Below are 23930 nucleotides of genomic sequence, written 5' to 3' on the forward strand. Positions count from 1 at the left end.
TTTTCCTAATGCTCACACTGTGTCTTTGGCATACTAAAGGTATAAAAAACCCTTTTAGTGTTTGCTAATTATAAAAAAAAAGATTTATTTAATCTAAAATAAGATAAGCCGTTGGTGGTAACATAGCAAAACCTAACTATCTTTTCTATTGTTTTCTCTTGCAAAATAAGCCCAGTTAGTCCATTTTCATTAACAAAACTAAAAAATATCAACAGTAACAGATTGATTTGTTCCCCAATGGAAAACACATGATTCAAAATGCGCAACTACTCAACGAACACAGCCATCGAGATACAAATGCAATATCGATCGTACCAACATTTTAGAACGAAATCACATAATATCCATTCGAGACTCGTATAAATGTCAAAAACCCATCCGTAGTAAGATTCTAATTTAACTTTTATCGGTAGTATTCATACTACGAATATTGTTTTTGTTACTCGTGTAAAATCCTACTATACTATTGATAGATTTTCCAACAAAACACTGGTTTATGTCAGATGTTTTCTAAATCAAAACGAAATAATTTTTAAAGCCACTACATAAAATAAGTTTAGGTAAAACATTTCGTATGCCAGAGCCTTTCGACGTTAAAGAATAAAAAAAATTCATTTGTGTGTGGTGTAAGTTTTGTGAAATAGTAGGTGTTACACAGATAATGAAACAAAAACCGTAATACTAATTGAATAAGATCACTGGTCAACAAGTGTTACTGGCAATAAAATTGCACTTTTCAATGGGTTTTGGTAGCTTTAATTCAAATCCGACTTCAAAATTAATAAATCACGTCAGGTTTTTGAGGTACTATTTTTTAAATTAGAAAAAACACGTACGCATAGTCCTAAAAGCCTTCGTACAACAGCCTAATTTTAGTGTTTTTTCTTAAAAAAAAATACTTGGAATAAATGTAAAAACCAAATTGGTAACATTGAAAACAAGTTGTTTTCCATCTTCACCTTTTTACCAAATTTTGAGAAATTGGGATTTTCGAAAAGCTGTTTTTAATATATTCTCATAATAAATATTTTATCTCAGAATCAACAAAGAAAGCTGCTGTACGGAGACTTTTTGTACAATGTGTACATATCTAAGGCTATTTGAGCCTATCTAAATTTATGAAGTAGCTTTTTTTCCAATTTGTTATGGTTTTCAAATTTGTAATTTGTAAAAGAAACGCTTAACCATTTATGCTTAAATGGTTTTCAACAGAAAAGGACAAAACGGTTTAAAAGTAAGTTTTGTTCTTGTAATAAATCTGTTGTCCAACAACTCTATATTTCTTCAGCAAATTAAAGTTTGGATTCGAAATCAGCACTAAAAATCAACTCCAAAACTTTATTATTATCTTTCAAAACTATGAAAGTATTAAATTGAAGGTTTACTCAAAACTTCGCATAGAGTTAAATAAAGACGCATAACTGCTGAGAAACTTCCAGAAACTAAGCAAGATACTAAAAAGATTAAAATCATAACTAGAAGAGAAAGATTTGTACTTGCAAAATCATCACAAATAACATTGTTAACAGATATTTTAAATTTGAACATAGCCTTTAAACCGTTTTTCGTGTTTTTTTTTAAGATGTATATTTTAAAAACCTGACAAATTTCAATCCTCTAAGAAAGTATGTGCTTCAGAAAAATGTTTATATAATGTTCCCGTGATTATAGATTGATTTATTCATATTTGACAGTTTACTAATAGTTGTTGATCATGTAGACAAAATAATAAATGTAGGTTAGTGTCGGTCTATAAAATAGATAGATAAGTTGATCATCAGGAATGTATGTGACGGGTTTTCTATTAGGGAATTGTAAACTTTGAATATGATTTGTGAACACACCCTATCGCTAATCATTAAACTGTCATTGTCAAATTTATTCAGTAAACTCAACATTTTCATCATGGTAAAGTAAACGACCTAGGAATGGCTACGAAAAATTTCTACTGGAAGTTGGTGACCGTTTTTTGAATCAAGTTCCTTTACTTTTAGAAATTTGACTCACTTCCTGTCTTTGGAGTTTTTTTTCGTGATATTCTCGTACATTCAAAGATCCTCAAGCAAAATTTAAAATAGAACTCAGAATATGGTTTTCAAAATTTTTTACGAATTTTTAGAGTATTGTGATAAAGAATGTAAGACAACTTTTAATGCAATTAAGTTATGCTAAGTTATGATGTGTAAATTTCAACAAATCAAAATATTGTGATGGAAGTTTGCAAAAATAACACGTAACGCGTCTAGTAAAGAAATTTAAGGCTTTAATAATATTTGGTTTCATTTTAATATTTGAAGAAAAAAGTATTTTTAAGAGGAATTAAATAATATATATATGTATGGATGTTTATTTTATTGTAAAGAGAACGGTATATTACATTCGCAATTAAAAAAGTTATAGTCCAAATGTAATTGTAGGGTTGCAGCACCATATACTTTTCATGACCAATTTGCACATTTGTTACTGCTTTTCCTCGCTCGAAAACTTCACATGGTCGATCTTTAATATCTTGAATCAGCTGTGGAGAATTGGCGTAGCTTTAACTCATCAAATGTCAAAACATGATAGCTTCAACAGTTACAGCTGCTCAAGAAGCGGGATATTCCTATTTGAAAATTATAGCTACATAAATATTCACAATTGGAAGATCTTTCAATATTGGTCGAACTATCAAAGTTTTCAATAGCATCCAATTAGATGACAATTGCCAATTGTCAATAAGGTTTTTACCGTCTTTACGGTTGTTGATTTTATCCAAATATTAAAAAATTTTAGGTAGAAAATCGGCTGTCAATTGCCGAATATTTTGTATCACCCAATTAATAATTGGAAGACGTAAGAAAAGAAAAACGTTGGTAGAATCATTGGCAGACAATTTTCTCGACGGATGATATACATGCATAGATTATGAAATATTATTTTAAAAGTGAAAACAAAACATTTAAAGAAATATAAAATACAGAAAAATCATTGTTCTTTTCAACCTTTTTTTTTACATATGTACATTTTTTTTTTATTTTGCCAAATGGTGAATTCTTATATATTTAGATTATGTTGTTTGGAGAGCACATCATCCAATATTCAGTTAGTTTACAATTGGCCAATTATTTGAACATACAAAAATTCCGTGTTTAGACGAGTACAAACTCAATGGCGGATCCAGGGGGGGGGGGTCATAGGGGTCATGACCCCCCCTGGGAGATAATTTGTTTTCTTTTTCGTATGAATTCCCTTCAATTCAAAACTAATCGTATTGCGTTAATGGATATGACCCTCATTATATTTTGAATTATTTATTTTTTGTATATAAAAACAACATTTGTATTTAACTTCCTAAAACTTTGTTGCTAAAAGTACTACTTTAGACTGAATATTGGACCAAAAAGATAATATGAATCAAATATTCAACCCTATTCCAAAAACACTGTAAAAATTCATCAACTTTTGACCAATTGACGGCCCAGGGGGGAGGTCATATGAGCCAAACAGCTTATACAGTTAAGTTGTATAAGTAAAGATTACATTTTAAGATTTATTAGTAATTTAACGACATTTACCAAATAGTGGTTTGCTGTCAAAAACAACTCAAATTTTGATTTTCGCTCAATTTAGAACTTGAAAAGCTTTAGTCATGCTTTAAATTATCTTCATAAAAATTGTTTCTAAGAAAAAGAGCAAATATTCAGGTTCTTAAGAAGAAACCTTGAATAAAAGGTCATCAATTTTATTATTAAACTTTTTTGACACACATAGATAGTGAGCATTGAAGTGTTTTTTACTTCCGGCATAGAGGAACTATATGGCAAGTTTTGCATAAGTAATCAATTTCGAAGTAGAGCTTTTAATCAAATATGACATTACGGCGGTAGAGAAGTCGAAAAAAGTGTGTACCTCGATTCCTTCCGTCTGTCTGTCTTTCCTGGCCCCTATAGTCCAAACAATTGTGTTAATTGAAATTAAAATTTTCAGCTGATTAGTGTAAGGAGTTTTTATCATTTTATTAATACGAAAAATAACAGCAGTCCCCACACAAGAAAAAACATGATTAAAAGTTGCACAAAAAGTGCGGAAAGTTTAAATATGGACAACACTAGTATCACCGTATTTAACAACAATTGTTTAATACGGTGATACTATAGTGTTGTCTATATTTAAACTTTTCTCATGTTTTTTTTTAATATAAAATACTAAATGAATCCCCTGAAGAAGCTGGAAAACGTAGGGTAAAACAAGATGGATTAGTTTTATTTTTTTTTATTATTAATCGCATTCAACTGATTGATCATCAAAGCCCAAGAAACAAAAAAACAAGTCAGTACATTTTTTAATCTTAAAATATAGGCAATATTTTTAAACAGACTTTTTGGAAGAAATTATCAAGTTCTTGCGACCCAGTCGTGCATTTCATTTCTTTCAAAATTGGTTTTCTGTTGAATACAAAAGTTCTTACAAAATTAAATAAATCTACTTTTGAAGTGAATTTGCTTTGGATGCTCTAGAACTGAGATTCAAAAACGAATTTCAATAATACAAATGTCCCAAAAAATCAAGTGACCCTTTTAGTAAACTAATGGCTAAGTGAAAAACATAATAAACGTTTTTTATCTATTGATATAAAAGCTTTGAAACTCTTCTTCCCAACTTATTTGTTTACTTACCTTACTTTGTTTTAATTTAATTTTTTTTTAGAGAAATTATGTGCTTAAATGCAACTATTTCCTTAAATTCAAGAACCAAACCTTTTTGTCTCTACAATTTTTAAGTTTTGTTGACGACTTTATAAGATCCAAATACGAGTAAGCAGATTGATAACGATAGTAATAAGAGACTCCCGGAAATTGAGTTCGAAAAACCTACGTCAAAAAAAAATCCGACGTTTTTACATTTCAGGTCCTCTCTCATTTTCGGTTCATTGCTCCGTTCTTCGCATAAATAGAAATGAAAACAAGAAAAGTGTGTTTTGTTTTTGGAGAAACGTTTGTAAACTATTGTATTTTAACTCTTAAATATGGCGTATTTAGACAACTGTCCGAATCTTGGAATGCTTTCATATGAGTCATCCAAATTAAATAGTTAGACCATAACTTGCTGGACAACAGTATTCTAAATAATTTCATAACTAAAGTTGTCATTTTAGCAATTATTAAATTTTGTTAGCATCCTTTACAAAACATTAAAGAACATTTTTAAGCGGTGAGTAAAAACTCATCTAAATGTATGACCCCCCCTGATGAAAAGTCTGGATCCGCCCTTGTACAAACTATTGCAAGAAATCGTTCAAGTTTTTGATAGAAAGTTTGCAACGATTTACTGACAATTTTTTTTCTGTCTCTTTTGACAGATAAAATTGGTTGGTTAATAGAAAATTTGTTAAAATGTTTGAACTCGATAGTGTGTTCTTAGCTTAGGGCTGAGTTCAATCTCGTGTTGGAATATAGGTATACATGGATTTTTAGATAACTTATTGAATGACTTGGACACCTCAATTGAAATAGCTGACAAAAAAATAAAAAGGACTTTCAGCTATTCACAAAAAGGAAACAAATATTTAGATTTTTACAAACAACAAACCAATTATAAAATAATTCTCTGGTTCATTTAACAATATTTTAAATCAGCTGTTCTGTCAGATGTACCCACATATACCAGAAATTCTTGGATACCTTTTGGTTTCCTTTTTTGGCATCGCAGCTGTTTTGGATCAGCTGTTCCTTGACATTTAAAACACTAACAAAAAGGGAGCCCGGATACCATATCTGTCTGAGATTGAACGCAGCCAATATATTACGCAGTTGGTCCATATGGAAAGTGTCAAAATGTATGAATGGCTAACTGTAGCTGCTCATATCATGACGGATGCCGTGCTGATAACTGAACTCTGCCTAGTATTGGCTTAAAGAATGTCATATTAGTTGAAGAAACGCGGTTACTCTTACCATACATAATATTTAATAATTTCATAGGTTCAAAACAACCTTCATTTTATACTTTATGAATTTGAAATCATTAAAAGTTGAGAGCCATTCGAAATTTACTAACCTTTTTTTTAGTACAAAGCACACGGGTACTACGTCCATTTTTGTAAGGCAGTATATTGGTATATTGAATACTTAAGACATTTCAAGTAGTTTCTTTATAATTTTTAAATGACAATTAATTTATTTAATTTTTAATGATAATATAGGATATAGAAAAAAATGCACGGTAGTAACACACATTTTACGAAATGTTAAAAGCTATGCTTATAACCTGTGATGAGTTATTAAACTCTAATTCTACCTACTCACGCAAAATGTTTAAGAAAAAAAAAATAAATATTATAACAAACAAAACAAAATAAAAACTATTATGGCAATGATCCAATACATTTATACACAACTCGCTTCCATATTAATATTAATCAAAAATTTAAATAACAAGTATTAAAAAAAATAATAATACAACTACAAAAAAGAGATGCGTACAATGATTGTACCATTTAATTTTAGGCGCAAATACAAACTTATAAATAATAAAATAAAATATAACTGCAAAATATGCTGTTTTATACAATGTATTAAAAAAAATAAAAAAAATGTAGTAATAATTTTGAAGTAATTAAATAAAGACTGTAGTTAATTTTTTTAACAAATCAAAGAAAAAATTTTAATAAACAAAAAATGCATATTTTAGATTATTATAATTAAAAGAATATTCGGACGAGTCAAAAAGAGAAAACTAAATTATAATTAGTCAACAAAAAATAATATTTTATCTAATTGATTATTCAGAGAATATTTTTTATTAAATAATATTAATTTAGATATTTCATATCTTCTTTTTCATTTTGCCTACAATAATGTAAAAATCAAATTAAATGTTGATACCATAGTGCAACACAAATTCACTTTTATATTTTTTTCTAATAATTTTGATATTTTTACTTTTTTATAATTATTTACATAAAAAAATAATGCTTTTAAGGCTTTCCATGTAAATTGCGTTTATGTAATTAAATTTATTTAAAAAACAACTGGAAAATAAATTTATACAAAACGAAGTGTTTGTTATTTTTGGGAAGATATTTTTTTTCTGAATATTTATGTTTAGCTAAACTGAAGAAAATATTGTTGGTTTGCGGTAAGTCGGGAAAGCCTTTGAAGGAATTTTGAATAGGTGTGAGTGGCATGTTGGAAATATTATTATTCAATATTGCTCAACTCGACTCAAGGTAAGTGAATGATTGGACCACTTCAAATTTGTGATCAACTAACGCTATTGTTGTTGGTTTCCAGCAGACGAAGTCATCATGTTCTAAAAGTCTGATCAATTTATGACTTGCCTGGCCTGAAACCACATTCATATATGCTGATTATGGTTTCTACGTATGTATGGGACTTAATACAGGGTCCGGCAAAACAAACTCCCGTATTGTTAGACGTTTTTATTTAAAGCTATTTATAGATAAAATGGTATTCCGGGTCTACGTCTACGTGCCGATTTTAGTAATCATAATGGTGTGGCACTGTGAGCATTGCTCATTTGTCGTAGAAGAATATATCCGTATTTCCGTATTTTTTTTAGAAGAAAATGGGCAATTTACAGAAAATGCGGATCGCTACTGTCACATGATCGAGACCTTCCTCCAAGCAAACTTAAATCAGTTTACTAGGAACTACAAAGAGGTCTGGTTCCAACAAAATAGAGCCACAGCACACACTTCACGGCGTTCACTTTTAATATCTGTAAGATATGGTCGGAAGAAAGCATGGCCGATGAATGGAACCTCAGTATTGTTTGGCCGATCCTGAAAAAAGTAGACCCTCTAAACTGCACCAACTATAGAGGAATCAGTCTACTTAACATTGTCTATAAAATCTTCTCTGCCGTAATATGTGAACGTCTAAAGCCCATCGTCAACAACCTGATAGGTCCTTATCAGTGTGGTTTTAGACCAGGAAAGTCCACAGTTGATCAAATATTCACATTACGGCAGATCCTGGAAAAACCCCAAGAACACCAAATCGACACCCACCATCTTTTCATCGATTTCAAGACGGCATATGACAGCATCTACAGGGACGAGCTGTATAGAGCCATGTCTAGTTTTGGCATCCCTGCCAAGCTCGTCCGTTTGTGCAGGATGACCATGGAGAATTCACGCTGCTACATGAAGGTTGGAAACAACTTAACAGATCCTTTCGATGTCAAAAAAGGTTTTATACAAGGTGATGCGCTGTCAAGTGATTTTTTTAACATCGTGCTTGAAAGAATTGTGCAAAGCTCACACGTCAACACTAGGGGCACTATCTTTCAAAAGTCCGTCCAATTACATATGCTGATGACATTGACATAATCGGAAGAACTCAGCGTGATGTCAATGGGGCTTTTGTGAGTATTGAGGCAGAGGCGGCAAAAATGGGTTTAACGGTTAATGAGGGCAAAACAAAGTACATGCTGTCGTCTAGAAAGGACATACAACCCCGACGTCTTGGTCAAAACGTCACAATCGACAGACGTAACTTTGAGGTAGTCAAGGACTTCGTCTACCTAGGCTCCGCTGTAAACGCAGGAAACAACACCAGAGCTGAGATCAAACGCAGAATAACTCTTGCTAACCGCTGTTTCTTTGGCCCGGAAAGTCTTCGAATCTGCACCCACAGGACAGCGCAGTAGAGGAAGACCGCGGATCAGGTGGCGCGCACAAGTGGAAGGGGACCTCACCCAACTTAGAGCGCGAAACTGAAGACATTGAGCTAGGTACCGAGCTAGATGGAGAAGTTTTTTGGGTGAGGTAAGTAAGTAAGTATTTTTTTGCCGGACACTGTATAATACCTTTAGGACATTCTTCTGGCAATTCTTCTTGTTCTCATACAAACACTTTCCAATTTCTTGGTGTAATCCAGCATGAAATTGAGTTTTTTAAATAATGAAGTAGTCATTTCTTTGTTCAGCTGACCGTTAAGTTATTCATTAAACTGCACTTCCTATCGCTCTAGAATGTCTTTAGGATCGGTGATTATATTTCCCTCACCGTCCTTACAGGATAAGCAGCGCTCTGTATACTGTGTTGTTTGTTGGACCTGCTCTATATTTCATTAAATTTCACAGACGATATTCTTTTCCAATACATTTAACTTGCTGAATAAAATATCATATATTAAGTTCTAGTCTTTTGATACATACATATGTATATTTTTATTTATTATTAAAAAAAAAGAAAACATATTGCGAATGCTTAAAAAGTATGAGTTGAATAATGTACAAAATTATCTTTTTGATGTCTTTAAATAAATTCAATAATTACATTATCACTGAAGTCAAGAAATAACTTTTTCTTTTTAACTTTTTAAATACTTAACTTAAATTTAAAAATCTATTTATAAAAAAAATAAAACAAAATGACTTACTCTATGTAAAATATTTAACAAACTATTTAAAAGATATGATCGATATAATGCAAATCATATTCAAGTCTTTTATGAATACTTAATAATATTTAAAATATAATATTTCTAGTAGGAAATATGTCTGATAAGTGCTTTATCTTTTAACTTTTGTTTTTTTGTTTTTTTTTTGCTAGGTCTCATAAGATTACATATATTTTTCAGGCATTTTGTTTTGTTTCAAATTAAGTTGAACACTTTGCGAGAACATTTTTATTATTCCATAGTATTTATTTGAAAATACTTTCAAGAAGCTGGGCACATTTTTGCTGGCTAATTCAGAGCAGAATTGTGGATACTTTCTGTATGCTGGTTGCATTTCATCCCAGATTGTTAGAATATCACATTCGTCACTGAAAAAAAACACATATATTATTGATGAGAATTGGAAAATGAATGATGTAGGGTGGAGTAATTACTTAGCTGCATTGGAACAATCACTAAAAGATAGTATTAAATACTGGATCTTTAGCTGCGAACACTGGTTGTAAATTTCGGATGATTGCTGGCGACTGAACACCGAATAAATGCTTTCGGTTCTTTCACTTAAAGTATTTAAATTATTTAATGTATAAGTGCAATTTAAAGTCGTTTTATGTGATGAAATGTTACCTTATTTGATGCATATCCAAATGTGCATGATTAACTATCGGCCTTTTTGTTGTCAAATGAACGGTTCCAATTATATCAACCGGACCTTAAAAATTACAAACATTACAAATAACAAAGTAAACAAATAAAAATATTATGAATTTATATATTTTTACCACCAAAAACTGCATTTTTTTCTGTATTTAAATTAATCCATTCTAACATGTTTTCGAGTTCATCACTATGAGTTTTGGACGGCAAATACTCTTCATAAACATTCTAAAAAATAAAGAAATTGTTAGATTTAATTATTATTTTTCTTTTAAAACTTACCACAACCCCTGGATCAACAATGCTTGTTAGGAAAACAGCAAGCGATATCGATAAAAATAAGTTACTATGTTTGTGACTTCTTAATTTCGAGTAAAGCGTTGGCGCTAATACACAACCTTGAGTATAACATAAAAAGAACAATTTCTTTATACTGAATCCAATGAATACAAATACAGCAAATTGTGCCAAGCTATACAAATAATGATAGCTAAACTTTGGATTTGTTTTCGACTCTAACTTCGGTCGGGGTTTTTTTGGTTCACTTTCTGCTGTTGATGGTAATTTATTTAATGGATTCTCGTCAACATTTTTCAAATCATCATTTTCATTAGTTTGATGAGTTTTGGGAATTGATGATGGTTCATCTTTGACTTTATTTTCACCATCTAAGTCTAGACCACATTCAGATTGTTTTCGGTCTTTATTGGTTTCTTTAATTTGTTTCTTAAGAAATTTAATCTCATTGAGGAACGATTCATGTTCCTTTCCGACGTCTTTTTTCAATTTGTTTCGTTCTTCTTTGTATTTTTCAAAATCATAATCACACTTCTCCAATAAGGTGAGACATTCGTTAAGGGCTTTTTCGGTCTTTTGATTTGACATTTCTTTCATTGAAATGTGATTCTCTTCTAGAAAGTCTTCTAGTACGTATTTTTTGGCTCTTTCAACATAATTCGTGTCTTCAGATTTTGGAGCTTGAATTCGCCATTTTCTAAGGAACTTAGCCAACAATACAACTCCATACAAGCAATACGGTTTAGCGAATAGAATTTTGATCACCTCCCACACATCGTATATATCTACCTCAGCATAGTCGGAATTGCATGCAAGAAGACATGTTGTGAAGTTAGTTTTCCTTTGAAGTGTCCACTGCAATACCAAGTCACGATACACCGAAAACGGATTATCTGTCGAACTGGCATAGCCAGATTTTTCCAACAAGTCTATAATCGTTCCTTGTGAGCTTATAGCAAGCAGTATACCGAGTGTGATGCTTTTTAAAAAATTATCCGACCTTGACTGTGATTTGTATATTCGAACGAGACTTATGAAAAAAAGTGCAAATGCTGGACCATTTTGCCAAGCAAAGAAATACTTTTTGTTTTCATAGGTCAGATAATAGGCTAAAATATTGGAAAGAAATTGAGTTATTGTGTAGTCAATTGAAAATCGACTCGATACTAGACCGAGACTCCATGGCGTAATCATAATTAGTACTTGAGTTGCATACACCACAGATGAAAATTGCCAACAGAGCAATGAGGCAGTTGTTAAAGCAGTAAGTTTTATTATCTAAAAACAAAGGAAACGAAACTTATGATTGAGAAGAACAAGATTTGAAAGACTCACCATAATTGGATTGAAATAATGCTGATCTGTTTTTTTGCTCTTTGAAGCTTTGTCTATGCAAATGCATAGATAGAACATTTGCCAAAAAATCAAAGGAAATGCGAAATTTTCTCTTGCTACAGGACGATCATAAATTTTGGAAACATTTTTATGAAATATAACATAAGATGCAACAGCGTAGACACCTCCTAATAAATTTTCACTAAAATAATAAAAAAAAAAAACAATTATATTAAAAATTTAAAACTAAATCAATTTTTATGATGCAATCGATTTAAGTCGATTCAATCTAGGAAAAAGAATCACTTGTATGAACTTTTTGTCAAGGTTTTGGTTGGAATATCTCTCGAGTACCCTTTCTTATAGTACCTCAAATACTTAGGTTTCTGGAAGACATATAATTCGATGAAAAAATGAAAAATTAATTGTATCGACTAAGCTCGATGCTAACATAGGCCCGATAAGCCCATGCACTAAACTTTGGAAGGAACTACTTAAGAGAAGGATGAAATAAGAATCTTAAAAATCTGTGAAAGTATCTAAATATTGATGACAAAAACCTCTTGTTAAAATCTGTTGATTTGAGTATCCTTTGAATAAACATCAAAGCAGACCTTCTTAAAAATGTAAAACAAGAAAAATATGTTATCCTTATTCTTATTTTACACTTAAAATTCTTAAAAAGTAGTTAGCTTATTTCAAGCTCCAATAAACGATCAGATGCTCATCATAAATGCATGTTACTTGTTAATAAGCAAAATAATACAATTATAGCCTAATGCACACACAAAATTAAAAAACAATATTAGTATCAAAACATGAACTAAAAAAATAAATAAATAAACAAGAACAAAAAACGTTCAAATAAACAAGAACAAAAAACGTTCAAACGGAGCAATGGTTCTAAAAAAGGATTTATTTAGATTGAAGTCGATAGACGATAAATTAAATGTTATAGAACTTCCTCATGAGATTAAGAAAATTCAAATAACAATAACAAAGCTTATTAGGTCCGCCTTGGTATTTCAAATGAATACAAGCATACTTTTCACCTTTGATAAGTTCATGAAGAAATATTAAGGCATTACTTCAACACCTTTGGTCGAGAGATTGCATTTGAAGAAGCTGAATACGATGTTCATAGGGAGGCAAATCATAAGGATCCTTGTAAGGAAGACTCTTAAAGGCAAATGGAATTAAATTGATTCAATGTGATTTTTATTAACTTCTTAAAAGGGAGTCCATACTTGTGAAGCATATTCATGGTGAGGACGAACATGACAAGTGCACAATGAAAGGATAACATAGGGATCATTGAACTCCTTTGTTGAGAGTTAAACAAAAAAAAAAAAACAAGCATAAAACTTGCTTTGTTGACAAATTCTGAGTTGGAAAAGAAATGAACACCTAAAACTTAAAAATTGAAGTGCGACATAATTTTTGCTGCAAAATACAATAATCAAATTTTAAGGAAAAGGGTATTTTTAAGCGCCTGTTAAAGTATCATGGGTGGACTTCATTATTTTGAACTTTTTCAAGTCGTCAGCGAAAATAACAATCTCACTTAAATGCAAACATGATGTTACGTCGTTAATAGACACAACTAAAAAAAGGGCCAAGATGGTTTCCCTGGGAAGTACCAGATTGAGCAATCAAATTTCTGAAAGACAATTTCTAAATTTTGCTTGGTAGGATCTGTTTTTAGGATAAGATTTGATCAAGCTATGAAAAAGGGTGCAAAATAAATGGATTTAAATTTTAATAAATTAATTGCTTGGCTAAGTTGCCCAATAGCTTTACAGTCAACTTAAAAACCTTGTTTTATAGCCTTTGAAAATTTGTTTGAGAATGTCAAAAGATTTGTAGTGGTTGATCCTTCTTCACAAAACCGTTTTGCAAATGATATTTTTACTAAAAAATGATACATTCGTTAGAGTGAAACCTGTTCAAAAAGTTAAGGAATGCAAGAATGTTTGCAATGGTCTGTTGTTTGAATATTGGTTCAAGAAATGTTTTGTTCCATATACCGGGAAATTTTTCAGTTTTTATGGAAAGTTTTAATATGAAGAACGTAAGAGGTTCAAATTCCGACTACACTTGCTATGTGAAAATATACTTTATCAACTGCTTCAGGTCTATTTACAAATGACTCTAGAAAATTGATCCCAAAAGCGTTTCAGGTATCGACAGTTTATCTTAATGTTCTTGTTACTAGAGTTATTTGAAAATCCATTTTTACAAACAATTATTAAGGATTTCATAAGAATTTTAAACCTCCTCGTAAATTTAAGAAAATGCTACCAATATATAAGCAGTTCCAGAAATGGTTAAATCTTCAGACAACAACTGGAAGTTACCTATTCTTAACTAAAAATTGTGTAAGCATTCAAAAGAATTACTGTGTTCAGTAGAGCGATTTATAAGGTCAATATCAATATTAGTTATTCCTGATCTAGATTCTAGAACAAGTGTATTAAAAGGGTCAACAGAAAATAGTAAACGTAGAACTCGACTTTTAGAGTTTTTAATACACCTTGTTTGCTGTAAAACAGCAAGCAGTATTTTATCAAAAATAGTTCCAATTGTAAGGCAAAAAGAGAGCATTCAAATAGGATTAATCTTCCGCAAGACAATTTGAAAACAAAGTCTAATGCCAAGGAGAGTTTGCTATAAAAAGCCCTTTTGTCCTTACACTATTAATTTCACACTAACATTTACTTACATTTCAAACATAAAAGCCATTTGTTGAATAAATTCACTACTTACCTCAAGAATGAAGCATACATGTAAATCAAAAAGACTGTAAAGCCTCCAAACATCCACACGAACTCTAAGTAAAAGTGAAAAGGCTCACCGAAGCCATCGCAATTAATGACTTGATCTGATAATAGGTTACTATCATCACTCCAACAAGAAACATCAGAATCTCCGAAACTCTTGCTTACAGATCTAAATTTGTGATACAAATATCTTCAACAAAATAAAAGCTTTTATTAGAAACAAAATTTAAACAGGAGTTAATATTCAAGCTATACCCAATTGCAATCTCAGGAAATACATGAAAACGATGAACAACATTTACACTGTGAGGATATTCAATAGTTGTGACATTTAACAGCTTAAGATAGCCTTGATAGAAGTCTGCCTCTTGAATGATGGTCTTATAAAACGAATAATAAAGAGCATCTTCCTTTCTTAGTAGGGCTTCTCGTTCCAAAGTCGATATATGCGCAAAATTATGGCGAGTTTCGAATATTGACCTTACATGGTAAACATACAGGAAAAAACAGCCAACAGCTAAAAGAAAAAGGATTAGTTTATTGCTTTTGTTTTCCAAAAATTTCTATTGAAATAAAAAGAATTTTTTTTGTTTTACCAATAAAAGCATGCGATAGAATAAGTAGTAAATAGTGTTTCTGCTTCATGTTCAGCTTATTTTATTTAATTTCTATACACTTTGCATCATAAGTTATATTATTTTTTAATTATTTAATATGGAAAGTTTAAATTTATTTTTTAAATACAAAAAACATAAAAGCCGACTTTTTGTGTAATAAGAAAAATAAGGAGTTTAGTTTAGCTAGCTCAGTGTCAAAACACAGCTGACATTTTGCGGAATGTCAATGTAATGCGTGGGCTTACACAAAAGAATATGCGAATAAATGAATTAAGGCGTGGTGCCCACTAGATATTAGATATTTTTTTTATTTCAATATCTCTGCAAGCAAAAACATGATTTTATATATTTTGGATTCAAGCCACAATTTAAAAACTGTTCCCCATAATTTAAAACCTTTCCATCGGGAATTTCGTAGTTAATTTCTTAAAAGGATGTGGTATTCATACAGTTCCAAAAAAATCAATAACTATTTTTCTTCTAACAATGTCTGCAATGTTGAAAAATGAATTTTTTAGTCTCATCTGTTATATCTTGATATTATTTTGCATACTTTATTTGTAAAAGGAAATGTTCTTAATAATTATGGAAGACAACTGGTTTTGAAGTAAAACATACTGCCACTCAAATTTTCCAAGATCTTGCTGATAGTTAAGGCTAGGCGCGCACATGCAACTTTAAGTTTCGAAACTGTTTGGTTTCCAAACTGAGCACTTTAAACTTATATGTGAATCCGCGCAGCACGCAGAATAATATATCCTTCTCATAAGTTTGTTTTGAACAGTATATCTACTCTTTTCTTTCACAAGCAAAAGAATAGGAATAATTTGAAACAATTTTGTTTCGAGTATATGAGATTGAAAAAGTGAATAAATGTTTCCTGTGTATTGGTTTATTTCGTTGATTACTTTCGGAGTTCCTTATGTGCGCGATGTTTGGGCAAACAAACGAACTATTTGGTTTCGAAAAATTTGCATGTGCAACAAGAGTGTTGATTGATGAAAAGATAATTATCTTCAGTTCTTTAAACTTTTCCAGATTGTTTGATTGCAAAATGGTCATCAATAATCTAAACGACCAAATGCATGCATGGAGTTAAAAAAAAAGTTGGGGAAAATGGATTGTAGCGACCATAAATGACCGAAACGTTCTAATCAACTCCAAAACCTACACCGAACTGTCTCTTCCTGTAGACTTCTCGACATAACGTGTGTTTTTTCTCAGCAGTTATTTTGTTTGTTGCAGAATTCTCAGGCTGTGGTACCCGTAGCATGATGGTTAGTGCGTTGGACTGTCATGCTAGAGGTCTTGGGTTCGATCCCTGCCTATGCCATCTAAAGTCTTTTCACGGGTACTGCCTCTTGCGAGGAATTGACAAATTCTCCAAGAGTAACTATTGTCATGAAAAAGTGCTTTCTCAAAATTAGCCGTTCGGAGTCGGCATATAAACTGTAGGTCCCCTCCATTCCTGACAACATTACTCGCACACAGGAATGGTTGAGAGGTGTAAGTCACTAGGCCTTGGTTCTCAACGGACTGTCGCGCCACCCAATTTATTTTTTTTTTTTTAGAATTCTCAGGCTAGTAAGTAAAATGTTGAATGAAAAATTTTCTTTTCCTCTTTTATAACTCGTAACAGATGTGTACAATTAATTATTAATTAAGTAGGCCTAGGTCATCGGTACGTGTATATTCACCTCCGCCAGTTTACCACAGGTGGTTAACCCCTACCAGTTTACCAACCGGCAACCATGCTCTCGGTTTACCTCGAGAGCAGGTAAGGCAGTGTGAAATGTGTCTTTTTTTGCAGACGTCAGAATAATGGTGTACAGCATATATGTGAACCGAACAAAAACAAAAATTCTTAATAAAGTAGTCTTGATCCATTTGAATCTAATTGCTCAAAGGTTCACCCGGCATCCTATGTGGTTTTGTAGATTGCTGAAAGAAGAAGTAAAACCGACTTCTTTCATGACTAACGAACAGCAGCATTCATATTTGTCCTGAAAAAGATTGAATTGAATTGAAAAATGTACAAAAACTTACCTTAAAAATCTGATATACAATATTTTGCTTTGTAAAATTGCATCGTGGAGTCATTATGAATGAAAATAACTAAATTTCAAAAGTATTCAATGAAAGAGTAGTTTCGAAATAATAAACTACCTTATCTGCTCTTAAGGTAAACCGACGGAGGTAAACTGCAAAGTTGAATGGTGTTCGGCTGTGGCCCCTTGTCAAACTTAATTAAAATCTCTCATGTGAGGGGAATGTCAAAATCGATAAAAAATTCGTTCATTCGTTGGTCGTGTGCATGTGAATAGTGCTTTAAACTAGCACAAATTAGCCGGAAATGTTATAACTGCAGACATACAATTATCCTGTTTTGAATTCACCACACGAATAAATTGCTTACAATTGGATGGTTCCATTTATAGTTTTGTCACTGAACTCAATATTTCTGTGACATTTTCCCCAAATCAAAAAAAATGTATATTTGAAGTTTGAACCTTGAAGTTGATAGATATAGATAAAAAAAGTGAACCCATATCTCTATTGTCTTGTTATGGCTTGGGTAATGAAAATATTATTTATTTATTTAATTTAAGAAACAAATACTAAACAAATATTTTTTATTTTTATTTAGTTTACCAGAATACAAATCATTCTACTGTTTGCAGTAGTAACTTTGACTCAGTCAAATGCGTACGACAAAGAAATGACTATCAATGTAGAGGCCGGAACGATGGACTGCTTTTATCAGCACGTCAAAACCGGCGAAGTGATAGACATCGATTACCAAGTCATCGACGGAAGCCATGGCGACTTGGACATAAGCTTCACCCTTTCAGAACCTGTGGGCTTGATAATCGTTTCTGATTTTAAGAAATCCGAAAATATCCATCGCTACGAAGCAAAGAAAGATGGAGATTATCGTTTTTGCTTCGACAACAGCTTCAGCACTTTTAATCGGAAAACTGTGTTCTTTGAATTGGTTGTTGAAAAAGAAGGCGGAGAAAACGATGCCTGGCATGATATACTTGAAGGATTATCACCTGAGGAGTTTTACGAAATGAAAGTTCAAGATATCATGGACTATATTGGACGCATTCGAATGCATATTGTAAAGGCTCGGCAACTCCAGGACGTATTGCGCTCCAACGAAGCAAGGGACCGTAATATCGCCGAAAATAACTACTTTAAGGTGAATTTCTGGTCTTTCTTCCAGATTTGTGCTATGATATTAGTTGGCGGGTTACAGGTTGTAATGGTGAGAAGCATCTTCGAAACGGACTCCAAACTAAAGTCATTATGGCACAAATTGGGTCTATAATTGAGTAGATAAACTCTTCAAACTATAACTTCCGAAACTCAGCCCGATTAAGTTTTGTTTCTCAACCAAAGAACATATTTTCAATCATCATCATCACAATAATTTCTTTCTTGTTGCCATTTAATTTTTATTAAGTTTAAACACAACCAGTCCTACAGTAAATATTTTTATTCATTATCTCGAAAATAAACAAAAAATCCATTATATAAAAAAATAAAACAAACATCAACGATGTTACTTTTTCTGTTTGAACAAAGACACACCTGGTTCTTTGTGTGTACTGCGTGCGAATCGCTTGATCTTTCTTGGCTTCCTCTTTCCAACGTCCACACTTACTGGAAGGATATTGCGCTTTTGGAAATTCTTGAAGCGATCCACAAGAAGACTAGATTCTACTTTGACATTTTTTAAGCTACCAGCAATTTCTTCGGGCATCTGGACATCAACTTCTGGCTCTTTGAACTTTAAACGACCAAGACGTTTAGTTTCTGACTTCTTCTTTTTTGCAACCAGCTTACGATGCTTTTTCAATTCATTAAGTTGCTCTGCTTCTTCTTCGACTTCCAATTTAAGTTTTTTAATCCTAATAAATAAAAAGTTAATTAGTTTTAGCATCTTCAAAATATTTGTACGATTTATTCAGTGCCTCACATTGCATATCTGATTTTGATGTGTTAACATTCTTTAGTTAACCGACTTAATTTTGAGTAGTTTCATTCAATGATAATATTATTAGAGAGATTAAAGTTAATCCCTAAAAACGCTTACACTTATCTAGTTTTTTAGCTGATATTTCAGCATCGAGTAATTCTACAAGAAGAATATCCGTTGTCGGCTTTTATAAGCAAACTTTGTTATTTGTTTATATAATTTCGAAATCTTGGACTTATTAAAAAAGTTATATTTATTGGATGTCAAACTTTGCTACATTATCAATAAAAATCAAGACCCTAATCTAGAAAACGGATTTCAAAAATCATTTTTATTGTAAAGCATCCATGAGGTTGCGATTTTCAGGAAGTTGCCACACACATAATGATACGTAATTTTTATGGATGAAATCGAATCTAAATATAAATTTGAATATCCAATCCCTACGTTGTTTGTGTTTTTTAATTGATTGAATGGGCTTGAGAATGCCATGGCTTTTCCAAAGAAACTTAAACAATTTTAGCAATTCCCGAGACATTTCAATCTACAAAATTCCATTTGTCAACCCTCCCTATATTAAAGGAATCCAATTAAAAATCTCAGACGAGGCTAAATACCTGGGTCTTGTCTTAGACAAAAAACTAAATTGGAAACGCAACGTACAGGCAAGAGTCAAAAAAGCTACTGTAGCTCTCTTTTCTTGCAAAAAAGCTATTGGTAATAAATGGGGTTTACAACCCAGAATCACGCATTGGCTATACACATCGGTAATCAGACCGATTTTAACGTACGGTGTGGCAATATGGTGGACTGCTTTAGAGAAAGGTATAAACAGGGATAAGTTAAATAAAGTCCAACGTTCAGCCTGCCTGGAGGATAGGACATTCTTGGAGGATGAGTCAATCTATTTTTACACAGATGGGTCAAAAACAAAAGAAGGGGTTGGTGGAGGTGTGTACTCTGAACGACTGAAAATAAGTCTCTCACTCCGCCTTCCCAATCATTGTAGCGTGTTCCAGGCGGAACTTTTGGCGATAAAAGAAGTCTTGTCTTGTCTTGGCTCAAAGAAAACGTGACATCAACATCTGATATCCGTATTTTTTCTGATAGCCAGCCCGCTACCAAATCTCTGGACTCTGTCTTTACAAACTCTATAACAGTCCATAACTGTCGATCATCTCTAATGGAGATGGCGCAACAGTTTAATATTCACCTTTGCTGGGTGCCGGCCCATAGAGACATTCCAGATAATTGTAAGGCAGATGAACTCGCCAGGAACGGTACAGTACAGCCCATCCTACCACGTTTGGCAAGTACTGGCATACCAATCGCTACTTGTAAACTGCTGCTAATGCAAGACGCTGTGAGGAGGGCAGGAACAACATCACCACGTGTCAAGCCACAAAAAACATCTACCCAACACTGGATTTAAAACGTTCAAGGTGCTTGCTCTCTCTAAGCAGATCGCATATAAGCTCGATAATAGGTGTCATAACCAGACACTGTCTACTAGGAAAGCACGCCACGAGACTAGGCGTATTCTCAAATGACTTTTGCAGAAGCTGTATGGACGAGGAAGAGGAAGAAACGGTTCATCATCTTCTCTGCACATGCCCTGCTCTAGCTCGAAAATGCAAGAATTACCTAGGAGAATTCTTCTTTAACGATCTAAATGATCTAAATCATATCGGTATAATCAGCCTCTCACGTTTCGTAAGGGACTCAAGCTGGTTCCATTGAGCTTAGGAGGAAGCCTCAAGATTCATGTGGTATCACAATGGACCATTAAACTGACCTAAGTGTTTCCGTTTCCATCTTAGACAGCCACTATAACTTAACCTAACCTAACCTGCTTGAATGTAGCTTTTTTTAAAGGGAACCTTTTTAAGAATATTGAGATTTCTGGAATTCTAGAATACTTACACAACAATTAGATTGTGCAACAATAAAGCTGGAATTACCGATTATCAGATTCTTTTATTTGTAACATTTGGCCTTAGTCGCACAAAGCTTATGCGAAGTAATAAAGCAATTTTGTCGTTGCAATTTATTAAAATAAAGCTTGCATTGGGAAGACCTCCATCAGCCAGCTGTGGTGGCGTGATGCGTAGTACATCGGCCCGTAAACTACTTTATCAAAGTTCGTTTGTTTGCAGATCTATTCGAAAACCACACGTTTTCTTTAGAGTCTTAAGCTGGTTATAGGTTAAACCACAAAAAAACAGTTTGAAAAAAAAAGACAAGCTGGATCTGTATGTTGGTCTGTATTTATACTACATTGGATAAAATGACCTTCCATACTCGATAAACAATTGGGGGTTCATTATAAAGCTGGCCGAGCCAATTTGAAGCGCTTTATTAGACTCTTGTAAGTAATTAGGAGACATTTAAGTTTTTGAATTGTTGAATTAATTTGTATTTCTATAAAAATATAAACCAACCAAATCGCTTCGCTATCCCCTTTAACAAGTTTAAATAAATTATTTCAACAAAAAAAAAGAAGATATATGTAACTTAAATTTTATATCACATTTTGGCGATTGATTTTTTTGTTTGCGTAGAGTTATCTTAAGTCGTTCTCCAAGACTGATCTATCTGTATACCAAAATTGGTTCTGTGGTTTAGTAATGAAGGCGTAATAGGCTGAAAGTTACCTAAAGACACAATTGTTCTACATTATGTAGGTTACGTCCGGGATGTATAAGGTCACATTTAGGTCAGTTTGGCCAATTGTGGTACCACAGGAATCTTGAGGCCTTGTTCTTATTTCAATAAAAACAATTGGAGTTCCTTAAGAAGATTTATGATGTAGTGTTTCTAAGATCGTTTAGATCGTTACAAAATAGTTCTACTATTTAAAGCTAAAACAAGGCAGGTACAGAGGAGGTAAAGAACCATTTTACACCCTGTACTGTTCTATTTTTGGCAACTATTTAAGAATATTCTGGAACGTCTCTGTATAGGCCGGCAACCAGCAAAAGTTAATGTTAAACCGCTCTGTGTCATCTTTATTAGAGATGATCGACACTTAAGAATTGTTGAGTTTATAGAAACAGAGTACAGAGATTTAATGGCGGCCTGACTATCTAAGAAAATCTGAATATCAGATGTTGATATCACGTTTTAGGTAGGCCACCAACACCGTCATTGGTTTTTGATCCATGTGTAAAAGTGAATTTACTCATTTTCCAGGAATGATTTGGAGGGAATAGAAACCTGGATGTTCCTATCGACCTGTAGTAGGAGATGGTTTAGCCTGTGCGCCTTTGTCGGGTCTAAACAATAACGGAGTGGCTAATGCTGTTATTAATTTAATGTCATGAAGTTCTGAAACGTTATAAAGTTATCCGCTTATACATAGTTAAGCTGAACGTTGGACTTTGCGTGGTTTATCAAGGGTAACGCCTTTGTCTTAAACGGTTTACCATACTGCAATACAGAAAAATCGGTCTGATAACCTTTGTATATAATTAATGAGAAGATTTTCCAAAAGTTAATACAAAAAAAGGAATCACAAAATATCAAAAGTGTCTTTAAAATATTTATCAACATTTACCTGTGTATATCGGCAGCCTGCTTCTTCAACTCCTTCTTTTTGCGCAGTTCATTTGTGAGGACTTTCTGTTTCTTTTGCTTGCGTCTGGCTTGTTTGCTCTTTTTCTTGTTTTCCACGGGTGAATTTATGGGCTGGTATGGTTTTTCATCCACACCGTCTTCGTTCTTATCCTTCTCTTCGTCAGATTCCTCGCCTAAGCCTGAGGACATTTCCTTTATACGAAGTTGGTCGCGTTGCTCTGGAGTAACCTTTGAGAACATGTCTGTTGTGACTCTCTTAAGATGTTTCTCAACCTTGATAATTTCTTCTTCTTTGCTAATCACATTGTTAATTAGATCTTGATGGTCTTGCAAAGAGGGATTGTAACTCATTCCTGGGTGTGGAGGTTCGAATTTTCTGAAAATACACAAAACATAAATTGAAAATACTTGATCACAGAAAAAAAACTTTTGAAGAACAAACTTTGCTTTTGTTGTTTTATGCCTAACGCTGTCATGAACTTTAATTGTACCCTTTCCTATGTTTTTGAGAGTGTACAACGCCAGATCCTTACTGACCCATGTATCATCTTTCAGAGCTGGTTCCCGCTCCCGAACGTCTTCCTCTTTCCAAATGTCACGCGAAAATTCTCTCGCCACCTTCTTTTTTGAAAGTTTCTTCTCCAGCTTTTCATAGAACTTTGAGCGATCCTTGTTTGCTTGGATTTGTTTTTGAGTTTTGGGATTGAGGATTTCCTGTTCAATGTTTCGACCATTTTTCTTGGGTTTCACATGATTTCTGCAGATACATTATAAATCTTAAGAAATAATCAAATATAACACAAATGTACCAATGTTACAGTACCTTTTTGCGATAGGGTCTTGTACTTTCGATGTATTCTCCAAAGCAGCTAAACTCCTCAGGGGTTTCAAAGCATTTGCTTTACGCTTTTGTTTCTCACTTAATATTTGTCTTTTTTTGGGAGCTGTACTGGAAACATCGATCTGAAAAAGGTCTTCATCCTTTTTTTCGGAGAATTTTCTGTACAGATATTAAATACCGGGTTAGGAAATATTTCTAAGAAAAAAAAAAACAATTTTGTTTAACAAACCCGATACGTTCTTCAGTTCTTTGCTCTTCTAGGAAATCTTCTACATCTTTGATATCTGTATGCTTGCGCCAGGATGATTTTGTTTTTTTAGAAACACGTTTTTTCTTTGTTGAAGCCATGGAAAAATTATTTGTTTAAATAAAAAATTGAATGCAAGAAAAAGAAATGTTTCTACTTTTGCTCTAGTTCAATCGAAAACAAAA

At 32.7% G+C, this 23930-nt stretch overlaps 3 protein-coding genes across 3 annotated transcripts; 1 reads left to right on the forward strand and 2 right to left on the reverse strand.

The window, feature by feature from the left end:
• Positions 1-9210: 9210 nt before the first annotated feature.
• On the reverse strand, positions 9211-15290 carry LOC129945439 (C-mannosyltransferase dpy-19 homolog). Its single transcript, XM_056055197.1, has 9 exons — positions 15076-15290; positions 14735-14996; positions 14466-14669; positions 11700-11901; positions 10350-11642; positions 10193-10295; positions 10038-10122; positions 9845-9970; positions 9211-9778 (listed from the first exon to the last, which is right to left on the reverse strand). Exons 1-9 carry the CDS (start codon positions 15122-15124, stop codon positions 9574-9576), a joined length of 2529 nt encoding a protein of 842 aa, XP_055911172.1. The 5' UTR covers positions 15125-15290; the 3' UTR covers positions 9211-9573.
• A 2259-nt stretch (positions 15291-17549) lies between these two features.
• Positions 17550-18653, forward strand: LOC129945441 (transmembrane emp24 domain-containing protein 1). Its single transcript, XM_056055199.1, has 2 exons — positions 17550-17671; positions 17744-18653. The coding sequence occupies exons 1-2, from the start codon at positions 17663-17665 to the stop codon at positions 18428-18430; spliced, it is 696 nt and encodes a 231-aa protein (XP_055911174.1). The 5' UTR covers positions 17550-17662; the 3' UTR covers positions 18431-18653.
• LOC129945440 (ribosome biogenesis protein NOP53) lies at positions 18581-23930 on the reverse strand. The gene is made up of 5 exons (XM_056055198.1): positions 23728-23930; positions 23481-23657; positions 23100-23414; positions 22638-23033; positions 18581-19013 (listed from the first exon to the last, which is right to left on the reverse strand). The coding sequence occupies exons 1-5, from the start codon at positions 23844-23846 to the stop codon at positions 18665-18667; spliced, it is 1356 nt and encodes a 451-aa protein (XP_055911173.1). The 5' UTR covers positions 23847-23930; the 3' UTR covers positions 18581-18664.

The sequence above is a fragment of the Eupeodes corollae genome, chromosome 2 (assembly GCF_945859685.1).
Source record: "Eupeodes corollae chromosome 2, idEupCoro1.1, whole genome shotgun sequence".
In the NCBI taxonomy this organism is placed as follows: domain Eukaryota; kingdom Metazoa; phylum Arthropoda; class Insecta; order Diptera; family Syrphidae; genus Eupeodes; species Eupeodes corollae.

Bases quoted from the DNA above. Each gene is read 5' to 3' on its own strand.
- LOC129945440 (XM_056055198.1), bottom strand. From the start codon at position 23,846: ATGGCTTCAACAAAGAAAAAACGTGTTTCTAAAAAAACAAAATCATCC. The intron at 23,415-23,480 runs GTACTGTAACAT...ATGTATCTGCAG, and splicing joins CAAGACCCTATCGCAAAAAG to AAATCATGTGAAACCCAAGA. The intron at 23,034-23,099 runs GTTTGTTCTTCA...GTGTATTTTCAG, and splicing joins CATAAAACAACAAAAGCAAA to AAAATTCGAACCTCCACACC.
- LOC129945439 (XM_056055197.1), bottom strand. From the start codon at position 15,124: ATGAAGCAGAAACACTATTTACTACTTATTCTATCGCATGCTTTTATT. The intron at 14,670-14,734 runs GTATAGCTTGAA...ATTTTGTTGAAG, and splicing joins TTTCCTGAGATTGCAATTGG to ATATTTGTATCACAAATTTA. The intron at 9,779-9,844 runs GTAATTACTCCA...GTTTTTTTTCAG, and splicing joins GATTGTTCCAATGCAGCTAA to TGACGAATGTGATATTCTAA.